General features: G+C 42.4%; 1 protein-coding gene across 50 annotated transcripts in view; it reads left to right on the forward strand.

Moving 5' to 3' along the window:
- The first annotated feature begins 3977 nt into the window (after positions 1-3977).
- The window catches only part of SLMAP (sarcolemma associated protein), an 87260-nt gene continuing 71738 nt past the window's right edge, over positions 3978-19499 (forward strand). For 16 of the 50 annotated variants that reach the window (XM_083727116.1, XM_083727162.1, XM_083727148.1 and 13 more), the window contains exons 1-2: positions 4003-4159; positions 4344-5795. In XM_083727116.1, coding sequence (XP_083583242.1) covers positions 5598-5795 — 198 coding nt within the window. In that variant the 5' untranslated portion in view covers positions 4003-4159; positions 4344-5597. Of the gene's footprint in view, positions 4160-4343; positions 5796-19499 lie in introns of all 50 variants that reach the window. The other 34 variants (XM_083727113.1, XM_083727161.1, XM_083727147.1 and 31 more) reach the window with 10 other exon arrangements.

The raw sequence follows: 19499 nt of genomic DNA on the forward strand, positions 1-19499 counted from the left end.
AGCCCATGAGCCACCCCTGAACTGAGCCTCCCACTCGGCGAGTCCCCTGTGTGCTGCACTAAATCAGTGCAGCACAGCGACTCACCAAGCGGCGCCAGAAATCATGTCTGCGTACACGCAGATACTGGAAATCACGCCTGCGCATTTCCAGATGCCAAAAATTGCTTCTGTGCAGGTGCGATTTTTGGCGTCTGGGCATGCAGAGAATCAGTTTCCGGCGCTGCAGACATGCGCAGAAGCCATTTCTGGCATCGTGCTGTGCCAGTCCGGCTCACGCACAATCTCTGTGGGAGTGATCTGACCCATGGTCGGTAAACCTTGCCGACCCCTGCTTTAAATGTATAGCGCAGATGAAATTATACATCTATATATGGTAAATATAACAAACAAGAGCAATTAGGCTCTTACTTATGATGACTATCATAGAATTACAGAGATGTGTGGCAGCCTTTCCTTTGTCTATGGTGGCAACTCTACCTGAGCTGGTGTGTACCATGGCAAACAACCAGTAAGGATGCAAAAGAGGCAACATCTGTCAAAAACCAACCATTTCTAAATGGCAGTTTCCGCAAACTAAATAAGTTCATTTAAGCCCTTTTCTAGTTTACTTCACTGGATCACATCCAAATTATTCTGAACTCCCTTACTGAGTTAATTGTTTACAGTATGTAATTATTTTATTCTTAATATTTAATGTTGCTTAAAAATATTACTAAAAAGGCTGCAGCTTAAATAATTAAGCCATACTGCTACAGCTACACACCTGCAGAAAGATTTTGAGTAGCTTAACTTCATTATACGATCCATTAAATTAGGAGAACCGTACATGCAGTAAGAGTCAGGCAATTAGCATGTAAGAATTTGCAGAACTGGCCTCTCTGTTCCCCAAACATAGAAACACACCCATGTTTACACACGATAACATCTTTAACCAAGACAGAAAGGAATTCAGAATACAAAAACACACAGTACAAAATGTGCCATCATGACATCTCAAGCAAGTGCCTGAGATTAATAACAAACGTTAGCAATTATATGAGTACTTGAAAATAGAAACAATGTACATACAATAGTAAATGGAATAGAAAGCACTTCCCTTAATGGTAGTTTGCATGGAATTTGTCACATTAGAGCCATGGGTATTTGCATCAACCTTGAAATCTAGAGCATGGACAGGATACTGGAATAGGAAAAGGGGAGTGATCCTAAATGAAGTATTTGATGGTGTACTCCCTATGGCATGGGTGAGGAACTAGTGGCTTGTGGGGAGGATCTGCCCGGCAGCAGCATAATGATTAATTTTACAAAAAAAACCCTCCCATTTACAAGACTTGGAGCTTTTTCCTAAGCCTAATTGCCAAACTGAGGTCAATTAATGGAAGTATGGCACTTACTTGGGAGTAAGTCCCACTGATATCTGTGGTGTTTACTGAGTAGACATGGATAAAATTATGGTGTTCAATATACTTCCAGGTTATAAAGCCCATGAGCATAATTGTGCTTACCTCTGAGCAAGGGACCTGGAACACAAAATATCCCAAATGAATAATGTCAAATATGGCGTCAGATGCGGCCGCTGAAAGTGGTGCTCTGAAGTGCCACCAATCAGCTGCTTGTGGGTGCTTGCAAAGTGCTGTGACATTGCCCTTTGATTTCAGAACACTGACAATGGGTCACCCCACATCACCATCGTGTTGTCAGGTAGCTGACAGGTGGCCAGTCCCACCTACCTGTCAAATTTGCTACACACACCCTGCCCCTAGCCAGGTCCACTTCTGACTCCTATCCTAGACAATAGAAAGTGTTGTGCTATAATATGCCCTATGAGGTTTTTCAAACAAAAATGAATCCAAGGAAGCAGAAGTAAGTGCCCTTTTTCTTTGTTAGGGAGATTTACTATTCCATATTATATATTGGAATTGGGGAAGTAAAATGTTCCACAGAACTATCTATGTTAGGCTGTTTTGTTGCTTAATTATACATTATTGCATTGATTTAGGCATTGTTCCTGCATTGGAGGGGGTTGGACTAGATGACAACTAGGGTCCCTTCCAATTCTACAATTCTATGATTCTATTGTCAGTTCTTCTGCGCATGCTGAAGATCAGAGGCCTAATTCATTCAGACTGCAATCTTACCCCACCTACCCAGAAGCAGTTTCTTCACTGGGCACAATTCTGACTAGACATGTACAAGATTGCACTGTTATGTAACATGTACAGGACTGTGCTGTTACTCACATCTTTCCCCTGGCCTTTGACAGTTAAGATATTTTGTTTTGTGGGACCCACCTCTTTTGTGGAATTTATACTGGCCTGTTCTAGCTGGAATGGTTTTACTTGTTTTATAATTATAACTGTTTCATTTGTTTTTATAATTGTATGTTACATTGTTGTAACCTGTCCTGGGAGCTTATAGCAAAGGGCCGAAAATACATCTTAAATCCTATCAACAGTACTGCCTCCCACTGTCCTTGGGATCTCATGTCCCTGATTATTATGGTGCTTATTTCCTCCTGCTGCTATTACACTCTGATGGCTTCTCCTGTCTGTGCACTGGAAATGTAAGCAAGAACTAAGGCTCTCTGGGACTTGTGGTTTTCGACAGAATGTGTTACACAAAGAGGGATTTGTCACTTCTGTCCCTTAAAACTACAACCCTGAGTGTTTCCTGTCCAAGCAACCTTGTGCTCTCATTCTCTCCTGGAAGATAGCAGCTCCCTGTTTATGTTCCAATGCAGCTTCTGATTGACTCTAGCAAATCTTACAAGATTTGGAAACTCTAAATAGCTACAGGGAAATACTGTAAGCTTTCATAAACTTCCTCAAGCACCCTCAAGTGTCCAACTTCCTCAAGGTGGCATGGGGAAGGAACTCTTTTCAGCCACATTCCCTCACAGGTAACCTGGGAGCAGGTATTTGCCACCAGTGGGTTTATGTATGCATTTCAGTTGCACTTAGTTCCAAATAAACCTCACAGTATAATTTTTGAAAGTGCCACTGTCAATAGCTAGTTATCTTCCATCTTTGGGTTTGGGTTTCTTCAGTGTAACAGTTTGCCTCTGTCCTTTCTAATTTGATTGTTGATGTGTACAAGTGTACAAACAACAAGCCTGTGCACGCTTAGATTGGAGTCCATGCAAATGCGGTTTCTGAGTAAATCCTGTATATGTCCACTGAGAAAACAAGAATAACATTGAGTTCAATAGGCCTCAGTAGTGCTGCCAATCCAGGCCTCTGTCCCAGACGTTAAGTTCCCCATTCAGCAGGAGGGACACCAAATGTGGCAGGGCTGGTTTCCAGAATTTGTAGTAAGTTTGTAGTAAATAACATTACCATCTAAAACAGGTGGGGGGGGGGGGAGGAGGAGGAGAAGAGAGTCCATTAAGTCCCGAGTCTAAAATTAGCTAACTGCACCACTGATGGGATTTGCTCCCAGGTGAGTGCCAGATTGCAGCCTTCGGCTCCTGCTGCACTAGATTTACCGGAATCGTAGCACCTGCTCTACATAACTTGTGGAGCCGCGATGATATGAAGCAAGGGTATCTCCTTAAGTCCTATGGAGGCCGCCTGTCAGTTTCCTTTGCTCCTTCGGGCACTAACGCGTTCATTTCGACCTCCCACCCCCGGGGAAAAGCAACAACCCTGTTTCAACCCCACCCGACCACGATCATACTGAATGCGATCTCTTATCTGCATTCCCTCCCCCACCCCCCAAAAAAGTAAAATCTGCAAAATTTAAATTGCAGCACTTTCTTCTTCGGTCTCTAAGGGGGTATTACATCATCTTTCTTATTTATAAGATATTTACAGTATAGAGAGAGAGAGCCACATAGTGTACCCGGAAGCGGATTCGCCCGGCCACGCTAGGTTAAGGGCAGCAAATGCCAGCCGAGCCAACGGCGGGGGCGGGGGAGGGAGGAGAGAGCGCAAAAAAACCTTCACCTCCTTCCGTGCGCATGTGCCACCTGACGGGCAGGCGCCTGCGTAGTAGCGGATGGGCGGCCGTCAGCCCTCGGTTTGGCCAGGCCCATCGCCGAGCGGCTCCTCCTCCCCCCTCCCAACTCCCTCCCCCCCTCCCCGGCAGCGCGGCTGCTGCTGCTGCTGCTACACCGGGTAGGTTTCCAGTCACTATGGCGGCTCCGTCTGCTGCTGGGAAGGTAAGAGTGGGTGGGGAGGGAGGGGAGCTGGGCGCCCTGCTCCGTCCGCAGCCGCCCCTTCCCGGCCGCCTTGCGTGCGCTTCTGCGGAGCCCGCGGGGCCGGGCGAGAGGCGTCGTCGTCGGGGTTTCGGGCCCCGCCTGAGCCCCCGAGGCTTCTTGACCGGGTTTGTTTTGATTTCCGCAGGTCGAGGGAAAGTTTTCGCTGCCGGCGGCCGCCTGAGAGAGAGAGAAGGAGGCGCCCCGGCCTCCAGGCCTCTCCGTCGGCGGGAACGGGGCGGCGAGCCCCGCTAGGGCAGGGCGGAAAGGCGCCTCTCTACCCCCCTCCCCTCCTCAGGAGAAGGGAAGGAGGGAGCGCGGTCCTCGCTCGCAGCAGCCACCTGCAGAGTCACGGAGAGAGCTGCCACCGGCCTTCGTCAGGCAGGCGCCACCTTCGCTGTCCGCAGCCTTTGCTCCGGGAGCCACCCTCCGCCAGTCCCGCCAGGCAGCATCCCGCCAACCCCGGGCTCCCTCCGCCGACAAGGCATCTGCATTGCTCGGGACCGTCGTCGGGGCGATCGCGGCACTTCTGGCTTCCGTCAGGCGTCCCCAACCTGCTGTCAGTTTACCCCCCCCCCCCCACTTCCCTCGAGAAGACCGCCCCGTGCAATGGCTGGCATGCATCTCCAGGTGTACTAAGCCCCGTATAGCTCCGTGGGGGAATAATAAAACTGCCACTTCCTGAATGATCAGATCGGTGGCTCAGTTGGCTCCCTGAAAGAAAGAAAAATTTCTAGTCTGGGCCTGTGCAATCTTGGTGAGGGGGGCGGGAGAGAGCCTACTCATTAGTTGGGCATCCTCCCACATTGCCGACTGTGAGTTGATGGGTGAAGAAGATGAACCGCAGACTTACTCCTGGATCAGCTGAACTGCCTTTGTTGCAAAGTCTTCCTGGTGGCTCTCCAGTTTTTGCTCCAGTCTTGTAAATCTCCAGTCTTCTGTTTCCCACTCTCTGAATCTTCCATTGTTTCTCTCTATTGAGGAAAATCTTGGGCAGTGTTTACGGAAGAGAGCAGAGCCAATTGCATCCCGAACAAGTATTTTGTGTGTGAGTCATCCACTTGGATCTATAGCCATCCCCACCTTAATTTAACAAGTTCTGTTTCATTTCTGAGTCTTCAGATGCTTGTTCATATTCTTGAGAGAGATGGATTGAAGTGGAACATCTTAGATTTACTACCGGCCTTACTAAAAGAAACAATGGGGCTTTTTTACTGGATTATTGCCAGCATTAGTTCACACACTGAAGGTATGAGTTGTTAGATCTCACTTGCAGGTAATGTTTGCCCTGCTTTAATGTAAAGTGCTGTGGAAATTTTGCTTATCAACTGTGGAGGGTGGCTTGGATCAAGAAGAGTTCCTCTTCTGCCCTGGTTGGTGTGGCACCACATATCTATCCTCAATGCCTTCAGCCTTGGCTATCTTCACTTGCCGCCCGAACTCTCACCCATTTCAAGAACGTCATGTCTACCTGGATGAACCTGTCAAAATCGGCCGTTCAGTGGCTCGATGTCGACCAGCTCAGAATAACGCTACCTTTGACTGTAAGGTTTTGTCTAGGAACCATGCGCTTGTCTGGTTTGACCACAAGACAGGAAAGGTAAGGCAATCTATATTTCTAAGGAGAAGTATAATGAGCTTGATGTTTATTATTTTGATCAATGGTTGGTTGACTTTAGTAAGTCTTTGTAATTGACCTGAAATTGTACAGCAAAATGATTATTCAACCTGAGGCAAATTACATTCTTCTTTTCTTTTAGTTCAGCTAATGGATATTGCATAAGAGGATAGATTTTTGGCTACTGTTTATATTTGTAACACTCGTGCACAAAGTGTTTTAAAATAATTATTACATTTGTTCATCCAACATTCTTGAGAGATGTCATTGTACTGACATATAGTCAAAGCTGGGAAGTGGCTTCAGGATACTTGGACTTCCACGCCAGTTGTTAATGCTGATACCGTTGACCCTCAACACTGCTATAACACATATTTTGTGGTGTGCAAACAGCATATTCAGTAGTTTTTATTCCTACTCCTAAGTATTTATTTCCTGGTCCAGTATGTCTTGAGTCTAGAACTATGGTGGAAATTGATTTCTTCCTCCAAATACCAAAACTCTTGTTGGTCCACTGGATGACAATGGTTTGAAATTCTGTGGTATTCTAGTTTGATAAGATCAAGTGGTACAGCTAATGTTGCAACTAGTTCTTGCTTGCCATGCCAGGGAGTGCAGTACTTAAGTGAAATAGTTGCTTTGTTTTTTTAGTGAAATAATTGTAGCTCTTAGTATTCTTGAATTGTAATTCAAACCTCAAACATTTTATGGGAACCAAAGGAGCATTAGAAAGTTGTTCTATATAGCAAATATCCCACCTCCAAAGTATGGTTATCTAAAGTAATGTGGCTGTATTTGGTTTCTGTGGTTTATTTGGTTTTTATGTATTCTGGCAAGAATATTTCAGCTTTAGTGATAGATAATTTGATTTTAAGCAGCTGATGCATAAATATAGGTAGAGCTTTCCTAGCTGTTGTGGTTTACCTTGGTACAGTATTGAGCTGTACGATATTTCCTGACTGTGTATATGGATATATCAAGAGGAATTGGGGAATTTTGTTTTTTTTAATACACTCAGGTATTTTTTCTTTTTTGCAAGTAGGATGAAGTTGGTACATATACACTACATGTCATCTTATCCTCTACTAGGTATTTCCAATGAGGACATCTGCTGCTTAAACGTTTAGAGGCTTTGTAGTGCCTGATTTTGTCCAGCAGGGACTGAACTGGAAACTCAAATCAGTGTTTTATGCTAAGAAAGGAATTTAAAGTTGGGATAGCTTAAGTGACTTCGGTTTAACTAGTGCTTTCAGTAACTATAAAAAACAAAATGTTTTGCTATGTTCTCATGTGTCTACTCTTTGTAAATCTTTATCACCTGCTGTTTATGTTATCTATGTTTAGTATTTATGTTTTGCTGAAGACTGCTCTACTAATTAATATATTAGCAAAATTACCAGCTGGCTGCTTAATTTGGCACAGCATGGGTGCATTAAGAATGTTTGTTCAAAGTCTTACTATATTTTGCGCAGTAGTGAAACACGATGGGACAAGTCAAAAGGTGAGTTTCATAAGTTGAAGCGTGAATTAAAGAACATTAACATAGTGTAGCACTTTTATGTGGAAAGGAAAATAAACCATTTCAAAATGCATTGTTTGGCATTCATTCTCATAACAGTGTAACAGCCTGGTTTACTTCTTTGCAGAAGTCTTCAGCCTTGAAAGATAGTTTTCCTTGCTTGAGGGAGGAGACTGAAATGGTCTAAAATATTTTGTCAGCCTTCTGACTGGTATATTCCATACTATTATTTTCAGAATATTTCCAGGTCCTTTTAAGAATACTTATTGTTAACTATTATTGTTTTATAAGTTATCTGCCAAGAGATATCAATGACAGGCCAGCAGCAACAAAATTAGAAAATTGAGCCAAAGATTTCAGTCTTTACTTGCTAATTTTTAGCTTTTGGCAACTTGTGGCAACACATATTTTTAAAATGTGTTTTAACTGGGTATGTATGATTGCATATAGCTATGCCTTTGAATGTTGGCATTATTGGTGAGATTTATTGTTGTTTAATAAGGATACAGGCTTAAGGTGGTTAGTACAATCTTTCAACTTAATATTCTGGAGTTATCACTTACCCTCTGCTTTACTTGTCTGAGCAGTTGCTTCTTATCCTATAAATGGAGATGGGATAGAGCTATACATGCATTCTTCATGGCACTGCTGCATTTAACATACTGCAGCATTATGCCCACATGGTTCTCTTTCTTCCTTTCAGTCTAAGAGCTAGTAGCAGATGGGAGGTGGTGGTGGTGGTTATTTTATATACTGCCCTTCATCACAAGATCTCAGGGTGGTTCACCGGATAAAAATACAAGGTGAAAGCACAAACAAATACAGTGGTACCTCGGGTTACATACGCTTCAGGTTACAGACTCCGCTAACCCAGAAATAGTACCTTGGGTTAAGAACTTTGCTTCAGGATGAGAACTGAAATCGTGCTGCGGCGGCAGCAGAAGGCCCCTTTAGCTAAAGTGGTGCTTCAGGTTAAGAACAGTTTCAGGTTAAGAACGGACCTCTGGAACAAATTAAGTATGTAACCCGAGGTACTACTGTAGTTAAAACAAAAACAACAAAATAATAACTTTTAAAATACATTTAAAAGGCTGTAGAATATTAATCAACCAAAGGTCTGGTTGAAGAGGAACATTTTTGTTCAGTGCCTAAATATAAATAGGGAAGATGCCAGACAAACCTTCCTGGGGAAAGCATTGCACAAATGGGGGGGCCACTGCAGAAAAGGTCCGCTCTCATGTTGCCACCCTCCGGATCTCACATGAAGGAGACACATGAAGAAGGGCCTCAGATGATGAACACAGATGTCCAGATTGGTTTATATGGGGAGAGGCAGTCTTTGATTGGATAAGGTTAGATAAGGGAGAACAATAGAGCAACATGTAGAGTTGCTGGAACATTGACCTATCTTTAAACAGAGCTGCCTGGGCTAAACTATTAGTTGAGCCTGCAGGTAAGAGGGGATTCAGAGCTGCTCAACTGGACCTGAAGAGCTGCTCAGACTTAGGAGCCAGACCCATGTCAGCAGTATCACAGGGCCGCTTCAAACCCTATGGGTCCTGTTCTATCATGCCTTTGGAGTTGGTACCCACAGTTCTGAAACTGAAAGATAGCAGAGGCTAGGCTAGTATTCCCTTCCTCAGGCATAGTGGTTTAAAGCATAAGGTGTCTGGGTTCCATTGCCAGGCCCCTCCATGCAGGACCCCTAATTCCTCACGTGGGTAGTGGATTTGTCTTCCATGGCAATTACGACTTTGTCTTGCGTTTATTAGAAGCTGCTTGCTTAGAGGCAATTGGGAACTTGCCCTTGCTTGGTAGGTGTACCACACAAGGAATCTGGTCTAGGCTAAGTTGTTCAGAAAAGTTGTATGCGTTTATAAAACCTATGCATTCAGCTTGACTGTCTTAGTAGTTGGAATATACACTTAGGGACAAACTTGCTGTAGATAAACGGGCAACTTTTGATTCCCAGATGTTTGACTTTCAGAAAAAAACTTGCCCAACTAGATTTCATTTGTGGTTGGGAGTCTGTGGGATGTTTTGGCTCCTGCTGGCCCTTGTGGTTGATGAGACTACGATAGGTTATACAATGTGTACGCTTTGTTGTGGACTAGGGCTGTAAGGGGGAGGGTGATTCTTATACCTGGCTCTCAGTTACTCTTGCTGAACTTCTGTTTATGTGCTGCAGTGTCCATCATAGAATGAAGAAAGAATAAAGAGCATATAGCAAAGTTTATTACAGATTGCATACCTGTAGCAGGTGACCTTTAGCCAGCTGCTCATGACCATGATTGTGGTGATCCTGAAATGTCACTTGTCCTGTAATGTCACTTGTTGTGTTTCCCAACTTAAGCGTAGTAAATTAACACTGAGCATAGCTCAGTTCTTTGTCAGCTGATGAAGGGCAGACCCATGTGTAGTAAAATATGTGATATGAAAATTCATAACGACAAAATTTTGAAAACTTGACGTTGTCTGTATTAAAGGAAACAACTAGCGTGAAACACAATAAAGATATTTATATCAAAGAGAACTTTATAACTAGTTCTTTAAAATGACAGACTAATATCCTCCAGTGCAAAAAGTTAGTAAAATAATTCATGTTTCTGTTCTAGTCAGTTTTTGTCTATCAGAAGCAGGGAAGGAACAGTGAAATATAGAATCTGAAGTTGATACAATTCCTTGGGTTAATGAAGTTAAGAGTTTTGATAATATGAAGTATTCTTGTGTGTTTAGGCATTTCCCCCTCCAGACATTGAACCTGTTCAGTTTGAAGACACCAAACAAGACGCTGGTTTATAATTTACTGAGAGAACACCCAGTTGGAATGAAACTGATTCTTTTTGTTTGTGTGGTTTACGCAATGAAATTGTGGAATTGTGCCTGTAACATTAAACTAAAATAAACTTCACTGTTAAAATACTTTATTTAAGAAACTGGAAGAGAGTGGATGCCAGCAGTTAATAGCTGAGGGATGTTACTGCCTACTGATCAGGATTTTCCTGCAGTGATACCAAATGTAGCCACTACTGCAGAGCTAATACTGTAATTGTTGGAGCTGATCCAGTACAGTCACACAGCCTTGGTTCTGAACTCGAACCGCTTCAGTACTTAAAATTAAATTTAACCAAACCTCAAAATGTTACCTTATGACTTTTGACTTGGGCTTCAAATGGGCAATTTCCCCCTATTAACTTCAATTTGATGGCCATCATTTGCTAACATACAAGTGAAGTGTAAGTTAGGAAAGACAAATGGAACTTGCAGCAAAATGTTGCAGCAGGGTCCTCTGTTCAGTGTTCAGAACTAGCCATGGCTGCTTCCTGTGCATTCCATTCTATTCCCATTTCTGAATATTTCTTTCAACAGTTACTGGTACAATGGTACCTTGGGTTAAGAACTTAATTCGTTCTGGAGGACCGTTCTTAACCTGAAACTGTTCTTAACCCAAAGCACCACTTTAGCTAATGGGGCCTCCCGCTGCTGCTGTGCTGCCACCACGCAATTTCTGTTCTCATCCTGAAACAAAGTTCTTAACCCGAGCTACTATTTCTGGGTTAGTAGAATCTGTAACCTGAAGCGTCTGGAACCCGAGGTACCACTGTACTTAGTATTTTATGGCTACTGAGCATGCTCAATCCTCCTTGAGCATTTTGAGTTTGTTTGTTTGTTTAGTTTAGTTCCTATTAAGGGTTTTTCTATAGGCTTCTACTTCAGCAAATCTCAGGGTTCTCCTAAGCATTCTGATACTTCTCTCCTGTTTCTTAGCAGCCCGTTTTGATTACATAGTTGTTGGCACTCAGCACCTGAGTTTGCTGTTGGAGTGACTGAGGACATTGTTTTCAGTCAATCAAAGTCAGACAGATTCTAGAGCTCCAATGAGCAAAGATATTGGCAAGGAAAATATATCAGTAACTGATAGTTATGCTGCATAACTAAGTATAGCAATTTAATTCCATATATATGCTTCACTGTAGCACAACTAGTAGATTGATATACATACATGTTCTTTCACCTGAAATACAGCTTACACGTTGCTTCCTTTAACTCTCACATACTATACTTGCAATCTGGCATTTCTGGGTCTTTTGGTACTTCTTGTTTTAACATGACTCTAAAAGCTAAACCCCTCTGCTACTGGTGTATAAGTATGGTGTAAAATTGCAGATTCATCATAAATTAACCTGATAACAGGTTTCATAACTTTTAAATTGTTACTGGCCCTCTCTCAAATGGTATATCAACTAAGGTTGCTTGGGGTGAAGGCTCACAAAGCATTTTATCCCTCTGTCCATGGATTGATGCACTGTTTTCTTCCTTAATATAAGCAGTTGTTTTTAGCACTTAATCTTCTTCCTTCAGGTCAGGAACCTCAGGCACCAATTCCTCTTGGGTCATCAAATGACAGGAAGGTAGATGTGTAGGATTGAAAGGGTTCTGCTTCAGGATTTAAACTGAGGCTTAATATCCAAGTAGTAATGGTGGTAAACTATCAGTTAACTCAGTTCATCTTAATCAGAAACAGTTTTTTCTTAGTGGAGTAGCTGTGGAGTTCCTGGAGAGTCTACAGGTAAGTTGCTTGACATGACGTTGGAAGATATTTGTCATTGTGTCTGCCTTGCATCTTTGCACAATTATGGTTCCCCTGGGTGGTTTAAAGAGGTTGGCCAATAAGTTGTTTTGGGGGGTAGTAAATTATTCCTATGAAATATTTTCACAGGACCACACCCACCTTTAGGTACCACCTTGTATATCAGTCCTTCAAGAACTTTCTCTGAATCAGATATGGCTCAGATTTCTATTGGGCAACTATTTTTGTACTTTTCAGGTGTTCCTAAATTATGGAGGACAATCTGGTCTCCTGTCTGTCCCAGTGTTGAACCTGCTGATCATATCCAAGTTTGTTGTGGATGCTAAATTGACTTGCTGTTTTAGAGGCTAACTGATAGGCCTCTTCCAGTGTTCTTTCATCAGTGCAGAATATTTAAAACCTGCAGACTCCATAGGGCAGCAAGCAGCTTCTCTAAACACAAAGGTAGCCCAGATATAGTAAGGGGAAAGTCCTGTGGCATAATTTATTGTACAATTGAATGCATGCATAAGGTGTTGACTCCATTTTCCCTTTCTTGTGGATTCTAATAAACCAAGCATATCAAGTAAAATTTTATTGAACCTCTTAGGTTGATGGGCCTTTTGCACATGGTAAGGAGTGTTGTATGACTTCCTAATACCTGCAAGGCTTGCAGGAATTTGGAAGTCACACAACATCCTTTACCATGTGTAAAAGGACCCTTAACCTCATCTGATTGAATACATTTTGAGCAATCAATAATAAGCCAAGACTCTCTCGCATAGCATCTCTGCTGCAGGACTGCCATGTTGGTCCTTGGCTAGACCAAGGTCCCTGGCTGGCCATAGTGAGAAAAGTGATCTTTCATTGCAAAGATACTGTATTGCTAACATTTTGCTGTCATTCTCAAGTCCATACAGGCTTTACTCCAAGAGTGCTTCTGTAGTTATATAACAGGCTTCCTCAACCTTGGCCCTCCAGATGTTTTTGGCCTACAACTCCCATGATCTCTAGCTAGCAGGACCAGTGGTCAGGGATGATGGGAATTGTAGTCTCAGAACATCTGGAGGGCCGAGTTTGAGGAAGCCTGTTATACAAGGAAGGGTAGCTGCTCAGTGAGGGAAGTTCTTTTCTGGATGCATTTAGCACAGTTCATGCAGTACTGTTCTATGTCTTTGGCCATCCTAGGACCATAGTGAGGGAAATTACCGTACTTGTTCTTTGTGACTGGCCAGGCTCCATGTCAGCCAATTTGTGGTAGCTCCCATAGCAATTTCTCAGATTTCCAAATGTGCCCATGGTTTCAAGTGGTTAGTTTTATAGCACAGGTAGTTTAGCTAGATCTGTGAAGATCTAGTTATTCCCTCTAGCAGGAGATGACACGGTTAGGTGTTCAGGGATAATTGGAGTTGGAGAGCAGCAACATGTGGAGTGCCAAAGGTTCTGCAGCCCTGATCTAACATAATGACTACATTTTAGACATCATGATATACCTTGATTTATTGTGGTACAAAGGAGCAGAAGAGGATTGTGAAACTGACTTATTTCAACAAAAAGTGGTTAAGATTAACTACGTTCAGGGGTTGAACATAACACTAAAGTGCAGTTAATAAAAAATGGAAGTGAACACTTCCAATCTTTGACTGAGCCAGGGGAAAGCCGGTGACAGTAGCCTGAGGTTCACTGCAGCTCATTCTCATAGCAATGAAACAGTTTTTATTTCCTTCATTCTTGTTAGTAGAAGAAAAATGAAACAGGCCAACTGTTGTGGGTTGACAGTTCTCTGGCTGATAGCTAGTTTCTCTGGTTTACCTCCAGATCGTATAAATATTTCACATTTTACATAAGGTTGTATTTGATAGCTAGTTTCTTCCACAACAAAATTACAGATTGACACTGTGTATTCAAAAGGTCATATTCGGCTGTAACATAAATGATTAGAAGAATAGGCAAAAACATTGCTTCTCCAAGGCACCCACATTAGGACTACTGAATTCAATGTCACCATCTCCATACTTTTGACACAATAGATTAGGAAGATGTCCTTTCATTTTAGCTTTGCTCAGACAATGGATTAATGTTAAATGAATAATCCTCAGACGTTAGAGCAGGAGTAGTCAACAGATGTTGTTGGATTCCAACTCCCATCAGTCCCATCCAGCATGGCAAGTTGTCAAGAATGATGGAAGTTACAATCCCAACAATTGGAGGGTCCCATATTGGCTATCCTGGCTTAAGGGAACAAACCAGCTTCAAATGATGATTTAGAAGGTTGGCTTCTTTTACAAAGCCATAGTTTTATGATTAAGTACAGCTTAGGGTTTATATGAACGAATTAATTGTGGTTAATTAAAAATGAAAATGGATGTTTCTGATCTCAGACCCTGAGGATCGTGCACACAATGCTAAGGCAGTCAATTGTATACTTCTGTTTTTAAAATATCGCACCTAACTTCACTCTTAGGGTATCATATTAAAATTGAAGCTGATATTGTATACATGTTTATGATTTTCTTTACTACTGTTTACTAGACACAAGTGAGTTACTGTCTGCCTTAATTTGAACATGTGATTGTTCTAAAGAAACTGGCTTAGAAATCCAGGTGTTAAAAGAAAGAAAAAGCCATTAATTATCTCACAAATTAAATGCTGATTATGTTTGAAGTGAATCATTTCTTGACATAAATATTTGGTAGAGAAAAGTGAGCGGCAGAGTACACACAGGTATTTGGATATTCTCAGTGTATACTTGAATCTCTTAAGGCCTGGTTCAGCCACATGAAGGTTTGTGTAGCATTGCTGCCTAATTGCAGGGTGGCAAATTTGCCCCATTGCCCCACCATTTTACCAGATATTGGACGTGGTTCTTTGTTAATTACTATGACTCATTTGGGATGAGCACAAAATGTAAAAGAGGTATAATTTAATTAGTTCTTAAGCTAATCATAATATACGTGGGGGTGGCATTTTGGGAAGGACAGCTATAAACTGGGTCAGATTCAGCACCAAGGAAAGAATATGTAGAAAACATTGATATACCCAGTTTGTAAGTGCCTTTTGAAACTGCAAGCATAGAGCAGAAGGGAAATCTCTGTTTCTTTGACTGTCGGGGAGTGCTAAAACACTATATTTTCAACACAGTGGAAAACAGCAGTGAAGAATTAGCTCAGTCTGTTTCCTGCTGTTACCATTTCAGAATTTGTTAAACATCCATAGGATTGTAGAGATGTAAGTACAGGGGACTTCTCACTAAATAGCAATGATCTATCCCGGTTGTATCCACTGAATGAACTGCAGGTCTGAGTTTTCAACTAAACGTTTTTAAAGCTTTTTGTCATCCAATAAAATAACATGCTAATTTTATTATTTGTTTTATTGTCAGCTTCTTTGGAACCATTTAACTGAAGGATTGTATGCAAATGTACAAACAGGCAGTGGCAAGCTGGGCAGTGAGCAAAGCTGTCTTGGAGACAGGAAGGGGTCCCTGGTCATGCTGCCTGCTCTGTCGCTGGGCCTGCTGGCACCATTGCCTTCTGCAGGGCTTCCTCCCTTGGTGAAGCCCACCCAAAGTGTCCCATGGCTGGTGGACAGGAAAATAAGCATACACCACTAGAACAAGAAACACTCAGTCTCTCTGCTGGGGTCAGTAGGCAGGCCTGGCTTGTGGCTGTGGGTCAGTTTTTTTTAATCTCCATGCTTATCCCCGGTCAAAGCAGATTTCCTATGCAGTGATGAATGCATTGGCTGAAGTTCTTCATTCAGTTTTTATTCATCCGATGCCACTGAAGATATTTTTTACACACACTTAGATTCTTTTTTGGGACGCAGGTGGCGCTGTGGGTTAAAGCCTCAGTGCCTAGGACTTGCCGATCGAAAGGTCGGCGGTTCGAATCCCTGCGGCGGGGTGCGCTCCCGCTGCTCGGTCCCAGCGCCTGCCAACCTAGCAGTTCGAAAGAACCTCCTGGTACAAGTAGATAAATAGGGACCGCTTACCAGCGGGAAGGTAAACGGCGTTTCCGTGTGCGGCTCTGGCTCGCCAGAGCAGCGATGTCATGCTGGCCACGTGACCCGGAAGTGTCTCCGGACAGCGCTGGCCCCTGGCCTCTTGAGTGAGATGGGCGCACAACCCCAGAGTCTGTCAAGACTGGCCCGTACGGGCAGGGGTACCTTTACCTTTACCTTTAGATTCTTTTTGATATCCACATTGGGTGGCTTTATTGTTAAGTTGAGATTGGCAAGAAACAACCAAACAAGGTTGTTTTTTGTGGTATAAGGTATTACCCCCCACACTTTGTGATCCCTTTGGGGGGCAGGGAGCAGAAAGAAAAAGAGAGAGAGAAATGAGATGATGGTAGAAAGGGATAACAAAGGGGTGGCCCTGTCAATGTTTAATTGCCCCCTGGCCACTGCTTGTGGGTGGCCCTATATAGAAAAAGGGTTCTACACTTCTCTTTCAATGTAAAAACTTTTGTCAGTATCGGTATAAAAACATTCATGCCATAGGCTACTTGCAGTGTTTGTGACTGCTGTAAAAAGAATTGCTAAACACACAATAGGGTCGTTATGCGAAGATAAAAGTTCACCAGTTTGGTGTATTTCTCTTTGTTTCAGTGTTGAGATTAAAAATAAACCAGATTGTCACCCTCGTAGCACCGGTGTAAAAGGTAAAGGTAAAGGTACCCCTGCCCGTACGGGCCAGTCTTGACAGACTCTGGGGTTGTGCGCCCATCTCACTTAAGAGGCCAGGGGCCAGCGCTGTCCGGAGACACTTCCGGGTCACGTGGCCAGCGTGACATCGCTGCTCTGGCGAGCCAGAGCCGCACACGGAAACGCCGTTTACCTTCCCGCTGGTAAGCGGTCCCTATTTATCTACTTGCACCCGGAGGTGCTTTCGAACTGCTAGGTTGGCAGGCGCTGGGACCGAGCAGCGGGAGCGCACCCCGCCGCAGGGATTCGAACCGCCGACCTTTCGATCGGCAAGTCCTAGGCGCTGAGGCTTTAACCCACAGCGCCACCTGCGTCCCTATAGCACCGGTGTAGCAGTTACCTAAAGGCTGTGCCAATAATTCTTCACTGGGGTTGGGGCAAAGTGGCTTTCAATCCAGGAGGTCTGCATTCTTATATGAAAGTGCTTTCAATATCCATGACAAAGACATGACTCATAGCAAAGAACAAACTGTGTGTGTGTGTGTGTGTGTGTGTGTAAAGGTATTTATTGCTTTTCAAGCAGGCCTCAAAAAACAGTCATAAGTTTATTACAACAATAAGCATTGATTTAAAAAAGTAGTAAAATAGAAAAGATGCCCTGTTTAGAAGAAGCTATTACTTCTATTATCTCGTTACATAATCCTGAATCCATGGGATTAAAAGAAGATGCATTCCTGGCTCCAATCTTGACAGTACAAACTGATAAAAGTCTTGTAGAGTGGGATCCAGTGTAATCGTTCAGGGAATGGAATTCATTTGTTTCCTTCTATAAACAGAAGATCCTTTCATTGATTGAGTGACTGTTGGATCACACTCATTTATCTTGACTACTGTGAATACCTAGGGAATGATCAGGTATACTTCCAAGTTGATAAAACACTTAGGAAGCAGCTGAGCTCCAGTTTCCCTTTCCGATTCATGGATAAGGCTGTGTTTAATCTCTCAGTCAAAAAGGCTCTTCTTTGTAGAAAAGCAGCAAATAGGTGTTGGTCCAGTTGTATTTATGAGACACTGCCTTTTCAATTGCAATTTCCTCTAAAATTAAAGAGGCAATTTTGTATATGTGGTGGAATTAAAATGTGTCCACCATGTTGGTGGTAATGTTACAATATACAAGGTTAATTCTATCATATGATAGCCCCCATGGGGTTATATCCAGATTTTGAGCACAGAGCGGCCAAACAATTAACAAAATAACTTTATAGTTGTTAATCCTGTGTTGGTGTCTTTACTATGCTTTTTCCTTAACAGTTGAAAAGGTTATTGCACGAAAGAGACAACGTCACTCATAACTACTGGAAATTGCCAATGGAAAGCTTGTGACCCATTTGCTTAAACTCATGGTACCAACATATTTGGGAACCTGCTTTCATGGAAAAGTTAACACACCAGATAAGATTGTCGAAAGGCTTGTCTGATACTTTCCGAATAAAATATTTGTTTGTTTTTGTAAATGGAAACCTCATTGCAGTGTAAATCTTGGGGACTGACCTGATTACTATAGATCATGATTTGCCCTAAGACTGTCGTTGTTTAGAAGAGGGGTGGCTAAGCTGTGGCTCTCCAGATGTTGCTGAAATGCAGGTCTCCTCAATTCCAGCTAGCATGGGGCAATGATCAGGGATGGTATGTGTTGTAGTTGCTGATTGATCACATTTAATAATGACTTCCGGAAAAGTAAAGTTCTACTTAACTATGAACTTTTATTCTAGATTGTGGCAATTTTTAATTCTGCTTGCTTTTACTCCTTGAATCAATGCATTTTGAGTCACAGGGCTTTCCTGCTGTTTCTTTCTTTTCACTTGTACATAGCGAGTCTTCTCAAGGGGCAATGGTTTTGTTGAATGACTTCTGCTGGTGTTTCATTGACAACTTGGATTTTGCCCTTTAGAATATTTGAAGCTGTATTGACATTTGTAAGTTTACCTCCATAGATTCTACCTTCTTTTTCACTGCTTGATTTGTAAATCAATTATTTTATTGAAATCATTGACAGTGGGAAGCCTTTTGCCTTGTTTGGAAATTTGGCAACTGCAGCAGTGAATGGCATCTTACTGTTGACCAGTTAATTAAAAACCATTCATTATAAAATGCAGAAATCTAAACATTTGAATAAGTGTGATTTTAGAGGATAAAATCAGTTGGATGGAGGGGTCACAGTGAAGGTGTTGATGTCAAGCATCAGTTGAGAGAGAGCCTTAATGTTAAGATAACAGGTAGCTTTTAAATATAGCAGAGTGGCTGAAGTTGTAATCTGAAGACTGTGCATGGTGATTGGCACATGCATAGGGAATTTTCAGTTCTTTCTTCGAAGTGCTCCTGAGACTATCCTTGAAGGCTTCTCCAAAGCATCACCCAATCATAGAATAATAGAGCTTCTACCAGGAAGAAAACCCAGACAACATTTGGTAAACAAAACAAATCTGCATTCTGTGATTGGCATTTGGAATGCAGACATTTGGCTCACCCGTGTTATATGGCACATAATATGCTATATACTGTGTATATTGCAGTGAATATATTATAATGTCTGCAACTTCAACTTCTATGCACATCTCTTCTACAGTAGTACGCTGGAAGAGAAGAAAAGTTTTTCTCTTGATCTTGCTTAACATTTTGTTGTTTGTTCCATTTCTGATCCAACAAGCTGCATGATGTATTTTCTCAGCAGCGATTCTGTTGGTGGTCCTAGGTGGTGCATTTTTTTCCGGAAAAAAAGGCATCTCAGTTCCTTTGCCAGAAATTACACATACTGAACACCATCTTGCAGTTTGAAATGAACTCTTTTTTTTTTTTTAATGCATCTCCAGTTTTCCTTCCTTGTTTTAGTGGATCAGTTTTCCCTATGTGTAGGATATTGCCTTGGAGCTCCTTAACTTTTCTAACATGA

This window comes from Podarcis gaigeae, assembly GCF_964106915.1.
Source record: "Podarcis gaigeae genome assembly, chromosome: 2".
In the NCBI taxonomy this organism is placed as follows: domain Eukaryota; kingdom Metazoa; phylum Chordata; class Lepidosauria; order Squamata; family Lacertidae; genus Podarcis; species Podarcis gaigeae.